General features: G+C 53.1%; 1 protein-coding gene across 1 annotated transcript in view; it reads right to left on the bottom strand.

The window, feature by feature from the left end:
- Nucleotides 1-227: 227 nt before the first annotated feature.
- The window catches only part of NGF (nerve growth factor (beta polypeptide)), a 51,964-nt gene continuing 45,098 nt past the window's right edge, over nt 228-7,093 (bottom strand). The window contains exon 3 of the mRNA XM_005859963.2: nt 228-1,116. Within this exon, the coding sequence (XP_005860025.1) occupies nt 379-1,104 (726 nt within the window). The 5' untranslated portion in view covers nt 1,105-1,116 and the 3' untranslated portion in view covers nt 228-378. The remainder of the gene's footprint in view (nt 1,117-7,093) is intronic.

Below are 7,093 nucleotides of genomic sequence, written 5' to 3'. Positions count from 1 at the left end.
AGTTGCCATCCAGCAGACTTCCCTTCCTAATCACGTCCACTGTGGACTAATATCTGAAACCAGTTAGCCTTCCCGGAAGCGGCAGTGCCGGCTGGGGTGGGCTGAGGGCTCCAGGCAGGCCTTTCAGGGGAGCCAAGGGCTGCTACGGACAACCTCTCCCTCCCCCCGCCCCCCAAACTTGCAGATGGTCACCCTGGGGAAAATGACCGGAGTGGCAACACACAGGATGCTTCCAAAAATTTAATAAATAATGATATTTCTTTAAAACTGTATAAACTATAAATTACCATGCAGTCCTTATAATTTAAAATAATTTACAGGTTGAGGTAGGGAGGGGCCCAGGAGAGTGGAGGGAGCTGGGGCGGGGCTGGTGTGCGGTCAGGCTCTCCTCCCAGCCTTCCTGCTGAGCACACACACGCAGGCCGTGTCTATCCGGATGAACCGCCAGGCAGCCTGCTTGTCGTCCATGGTCAGTGCCTTGACGAAGGTGTGCGTCGTGGTGCAGTACGAGTTCCAGTGCTTGGCGTCAATGCCCCGGCACCCGCTGTCCACGGGAGTGGGGTCCCGGCACTTGGTCTCGAAAAAGTACTGTTTGAACACACTGTTGTTGATGTTCACCTCTCCCAACACCATCACCTCCTTGCCCTTGATGTCCGTGGCCGTGGTCTTGTCCCCCACCCACACGCTGATGCTGTCGCACACCGAGAACTCCCCCCTGTGGAAGATGGGGTGGGACGCGGAGCGCTTGTTCCTGTGAGTCCTGTTGAAGGAGGCCGCACCACCGGCCTCCAAGTCCAGCGGCTGGGTGTCCGCGGCCACAGGCGGGGGCTGCGTGCTGAACAGCACGCGGGGTGAGCGCAGTCGCCGCTTCTTAAAAAGCTTGGGGTCCACAGTGATGTTGCAGGTCTGCCCTGCCACCCTGGCGGCTATCGCCCGGGCCGGGGCGCTGCGGGCTCTGCGGAGGGCTGTGTCGAGGGAATGCTGCAGGTTCGTCCAGTGGGCTTGGGGGACGGGGTGCCCTGCTGGGACATCGCTCTCTGCCTGTGGTTCTGCCTGGATGCCGATCAGAAGAGCTGTGATCAGAGTGTAGAACAACATGGACATCACGCTATGCACCTGAAACGAGGCAGAAACGAGGGTCATGCACGGAGGAAGGCAGAGTCTGGGTCGCGCTGAATCAGCCTCCCAAGAGGATCACAAGGAGGCTTCACCCGGGAGGCCGTGGGCAAGGGGACCCTGGAAATGACCTTCAGCCGGGACACTTTCGAGAGGGAAAGGGGGTGCTAGGAGCAATGACACTGGGACCACAGGCATAAATAGGCCTGGCTCAGACACCCGGCTATGAGGTCATCCCCTCAGGGGTGCACTTTTCCAGGAAGGGGCAGAGGCCCTGAAAGTCTGCCCTGTGGCCTGGTATGAACGTGGAAGCATCGCTCACAGAATCCCTGGAGCTCTCTGCCTGCCAGCTGGAGGCAGCCGTGAGCGGGTGCGTGTGCACATGCATGTGCACCAGGAGGCAGCGCGTGAGTGGGCCTCCTCTCCCCTCTCCTGCCCAACAGCTTGACTCCCCGGGACGGCAGTGGGCAGGGCTGCCTGGGACATGTCTGGAAGCCTTAGCAAGAACACACACCCTCTTCAGAGCTGCACTGTGTTAGCTCTGAGATCCCGTGACTCCGGACACTTATTATGAACCCATGAAGCATCGCGTTTGCCAAAAGCTGTGTGGCTCTGAGACCATCTTAGTCAGCCAGCCCGTCTGGTCAGCCGCAGGCCTCGCCTATGACGTGACGCTGATAACGTTCCCTCTCTGTGTGTTGTTGTGAAACTTTTCAAATATGTTCACTTCTAATTTCTCATTAGTTTGTGAGTTAGGTTAGGATTTATCCTCTTCCTCCCATATACGAGGAAAGTGATCCACAGAAAATCAACCAAGAGGCTTAAAGTCACTCACACACACTGGAATAGAAATAGAATTCAAACCTGGTCCTTTACTGGGCGAGTCCACCCTTCCATGCTTTCCTTCCGCCCTCACTTTCTCTTTCATTCTTCAACATGTCCTTTCTTTTATTTGTTCTTAATGAGAAGAGATCAAGTGGCATATCTGTCTCTCTTCAAGAGGCAGTGCAAGCCCTGAGCATGAGCCAGACGGGCTCCAAGCTGCGTATGGTTGCCCACCAGTAACCAGCCACCCGCCACCCGGGTCAATTAGCTGTGGCACTAGCTCTCTTCTTGAGCTGGTGAGCCTCTGTTCACATGCATAGATTCATATCAATTGTCACCTCCTCTGTGAAGCTTCCCCAGGTCTTCTTAGCAGGGTAAGAGCATCCCCTGTAGAGGGTGTTCAGATTCCAAGTCTATCCCTTCCCCCACCTCCCCTCCCCATGCCCATGGGTCCTTCTGCTCCCTGCCTGCTTGTCCGGCCGGGCACAGATACCACCTGCATCTTGAGACCTTCTCAGATCACCCCAATCAAAAGTGATCTCTTTCCATTCTCAACTTCGGAAGTGTGTGTGTGTGTGTGTGTGTGTGTGTGTTCGTGTGTTCTCTCCTACTAAACCAATGTAGTGGAAAGAACTCTGCATTGGACCTGGGGTTAGAAAACCTTGTTTGGATTCCCAGCTTGGCTACTTGTTAACAAAAGGAAGTCACTAATCTTTCTGAGCCTTCGTTTCCTTATTGATACAAGTTGGCAATAAACACCATTTCGCAGGGTTGTTGATAGGATTAATTAGGCGCTCATAAAATCCGCGTTAACGCTGACTCACTGTCATATCCTGTGGCCAAAGACTTCATCTTTCTGAATTATATAGCTGCTTCTTCACGCCCCGAGCTCACTCGGTCTACATCTTGTCATAGCACCTTGTCTTACCTCCATCAGGCTTCTTTCAAAGTGTAATGATTGGAGCCTGGCCCCCCACTGGCTGTGCCTGGGGGGAGGGCAGAGCTGTGCCACACCAGCTAGTCACTCCATCCCTGGGTGGGCGCCTCCCTCGTCGCCTGCCTGCGCATAACCCTACCACCCTCCTAGTGCTGCGGATAACCATTTACACGCCTGTCTCCCCAAGAGCGCGTTAGAAGCTGTGCCTTTTGCATTTAAATATCCCAGGGCCATGGGCAGTGCCTGGCATGTAATAGGTCCTCAACAACTATCAGGAGAAGGGACGGAAGAGTGAACGGGGATGGCCAGGGCAGCTCCCCATCTGCCTTCTGTCCACCATAGCGCATGTCTGGATTTTGTGCCTGTGGCCACACCCAGCGTTCCTACTGCTTTAAAGCGATGCATTCCGCTCAGTACCGTGCTTTTCTGCATCTGGAAACTAGCTCTTTGATCAGATACCAAGAGCAAGACCATCACATTCTTTTCTCTTTGGTCACTTTGAAAACACTCATGTTTGCTCCAGTTCTCCAGCCGGCCGTGCAGGGGGTTGGGGCACGTCGGGACTGCTGACCACGCCTGGTTCTGTTGGCCAGTGGCCGGGCCGATCAATGCCCAGCGGCTGTCAAAGAGCTCATCACTCAGGTGGCAGCGAAGTCAAGCCCTCTACTTGGCTCCTTTTCATGCTTCATTTCTCTCTGCTTCTTAGTACACGGTATCTCTCATTAGGTAGATGGAGGGAGAAGAACTGAAACTGATATTCATCCCTCTCTACCCTAATTATAGATAATTTATCCAGCCGGGCACAGATACCACCTATCCAATAGATAATTTGGATAAGGAAATGAAAGAAAGGACTGCACTGTAGGGTTTTGATGGCAGTAAGGGCCATATTGCTCCCTGTTTCCCCTTTCCAGGGGTTCCCACTTCACTCCAGTCTCCCCATTGGTGCTCTCATCCTCTTCTAAGGATTCACCTGAAATTGCTATGTTGTTGATGCCTGGAGACTGACACCTTAAAAGCGAGGCATCTGAAACAGTCCCTCTAAGACCATCACCTCCTCCGCTTTCCTCAGCAGCAGCAGCCCACTGGGGCCCCTCGCTGATTACGCAGCCGTTCCACGGCTACTGTCTCCTGACCCCTCTCCCCATCCTTCTCCGTGTGTTTCTGCGCATGCCCCTTTCTCCATGCCTGGGCCACTGTCCTTCACTCTCCAGCTCCGGACCTGGGCTCAGCACCGGACTCCGCTCTTGTCTCGTGCCCTCCCTCCAGCCCTGTGGGTTCTGGTTCAGGAGCATCTCTTGAAACTGTAATCTCTCCCCTCTATACCTGGGCCCTCATCTCTCTTCTCCCAGTGCCTGCTACCCCTGGCCGCCCCACTTACCTTCGTAAGGTGCTGTTCTGAGCATATCAGCCCGCTCTGAGCACCCAGTGGTGAGCCGGTTGTCTCACTAGCCAGTGGGACTGCTCAGCCGCACGTCAGGCCCTGCCCGCCTTCACTGCCTCACACGTTTTGCATTCCGGGTAAACAGAACTCCTCCCCGGAGCGTCTGCTCTGTGCTTCCCCACCACTGGCCCCTTCAGACTCTTCTGTCCCAGGCATACTCCCTGCCGCCCCTCCCTGTGTCTTTTCTGCTCCCATCTCTGCTGGGTGGACTCCTTCCTGTTGTCTTTTAACACCCAACGAAGATGCCACCTCCACTGGGGAGCTCTTCCTGTTTCCAAAGAGACAAACTCTCCCCCTCTCCATTCTAAAAGCATTTCCTCCAGTCTCTTGTCACAGTTGTGTTCTCTTATCCTTCCTTCTAGAGCAGTGGTAGCCAACCTTTCGGACCTCATGGGCCACCAGTGGTCCACGGACCACCGGTTGGCGACCGATATTCTAGAGGGCAACCTCCCCGAGGGCAGAACATCCTGTTCATCTTTGTTGTGTCAGGTGACCTTGCCCCCGCAGCTAGCTCCGCCTCTAAGAATCTGAGTATGTGGCAGGATAAAAGGCACTGGTGGGTCCCCCCACTCTTAGTCCCTTCAGTGCTCCTTAACTTCTCCATCTGAGGTAGCTTCCAACTCTGACCCTCTTTGAGTTTAAGCAATTACAGTCACACTTTGGAGATATTGTGGGTTTAGTCTCAGATGACCACAATAAAGCTAATATTGCAATACAGCAAATAACACAAATTTTTTGGTTTCCCAGTGCACATAAAAGTTATGTTTACCCTTTCCATAGTCCATGAAGTGTGCAATAGGATTGTGTCTAAAAATACAATGTATAACACCTTCATTAAAAACGACTTCATTGCTATAAAATGCTAACCGCCATCTGAGCCTTCATTCAGCGAGTGGTAATCTTTTGCTGGTGGAGGTTCTTGCCTCGATGCCGATGAAAACGAAATATCTGGGAAGCGCGACAAAGCGAAGCGTGATACAATGAGGTCTGCCTGCACGAAGCTTCCAGCTCTGCTGAGCGGCCTTGGCAAAGCTCTCACAGGCTAATGGTCCCTCTCAGCCCACCGTTCGCACATAGCAGTGGGGCCTGCTGGCGTGCACTCTCAGCGGGAATTTGCATCATGGACAGACAGTTTCATTAAGATTTGAAGATACTCTCATCTGAGTTTCAGAGGAAAAGGTGTTATTTTTTAAAAAATATTTATTTGATTTACCATAGTGTGCCCTTACAATCTTTTTAAACTAAAAAAGTCTTCCTTTAAAAAAAATCATCAGTAGAAAAAAAAAAAGAAGAAACGAGTGTGTTTTCTATTCCAGTGATATAATGCACAACGCAGTTTACAAAAGAACATTCTCTCCTTAGTTGGAGTGAACCCGGCAGGACTTTCATCTTATTATTTTTAATAACAACCTTTGAAATGATGACAATCCTGACCAGGGCTCCACTAAGCAGAGCTCCGTGAGCTGAATGAGGGGCCGTGAAGATAGGCTGAATGTGTGAATGCTCCCTGATGGCCCTGCTCCTCCCAGAATGGAAGATAAATGACTAAGTGGGGGGAACCCACCGGTGCCTTTTATCCAGGTTTATCCAGGTACGAACAGGCTGCCCAACTCTTTCATCTCTTCCTGGGCCAGGGGTACCTCACACCGGGCAATAAGAAGAGACATTCCGGCATCAGGTGAATGAGCTTTGCGTAGGTTTTGGCCTCATCTGAATAGGGGATGAAGCTGCTGGACAGAGCTAAGCGACTGGCCCAAATAGGAGGGCTGAGGCACGGGGAGGCTTGGCCACCTGCCTTCGGAGGTGCGTTGCAGAGGGGAGTAGATCCTTCCCGCCTCCAGGGGCTAGCGCCAAGAGCTCTTAGTGATGCTCGGGCCAGAGATTGCATCAGTGAGTCAAGGTCACTGCGTGTTAGTGAGAGGAAATTCCTGCGGCTGAGGAAATCCAGCCTCCTCCTCCTCCTCCATCTCACTCGCCACATTATGACAGTGGGTCAAGGGTCATGTCTTGTTTTACACTCGGCCTCCGCTGTAAATGTAAGCGGCTGCTGCCTTCAGTTGTAGACTCAGACACTCTCAGTGGTCGGGGCCTGTGTGGGGTGTGAGGGATTCTGCGGCTCCTCAGCTCCCCGGGGAGGTAGCCCCGACCAAGGCTGCGGTGGAGAAAGGCACCCAGCCCTTTGCTAGCTTTTCCCAGGGGGACTGGAGGGGACATCAGAGGGTCTCAAGTCCAGAGGTGCAGTGCATGGGAGTCACCCGGAGAAGGTGTTAAACCTCAGGCTGCTGGGCCCCTCCCCCGGATTCTGATTTGGGAGGCCTGGGGTGGGGCCCGGAAATCGGCATTTCTCACAAGTTCCCAGGGGATACTGGTGCTGCTGGTCTGGGGACCACAGTTTGAGAACCACCCATCCAGCTCCATCGTTGAACTTGACAGAGCAGAGCAATGGGCCTTGAAGGCTAAGCGACCCGGGGTTATGCAGCGAGTGAGTGGCAGGCTCCACAGGTGGGCCCTTGACGTTGCTCAGCACTTTCCGGGGGACAGAGGCCTGAAGTCCCACACACGTCGTAATTGCTGGGGTCCTGGGCTAGGTTTACTCAACCCCCAACATCAAAGTGAAAATTCCTTTCAACAGACCGTACGTCTTACCCTCCTTAGGCCACAGATCCAGATATCAGGAAACATTTGGATACTTAGTTATTTTAAAATCTAGTTTATCAGGTTTCTGGGCCTCGAGTAAACTTGATCCGAAAGCACTTAAAATGCCCCTGGTG

This window comes from Myotis brandtii, unplaced genomic scaffold (assembly GCF_000412655.1).
Source record: "Myotis brandtii unplaced genomic scaffold, ASM41265v1 scaffold131, whole genome shotgun sequence".
NCBI classification, from domain to species: domain Eukaryota; kingdom Metazoa; phylum Chordata; class Mammalia; order Chiroptera; family Vespertilionidae; genus Myotis; species Myotis brandtii.
Note: the sequence above shows the minus strand (reverse complement) of the source record. Positions and strands in the feature narration are given on the sequence as shown.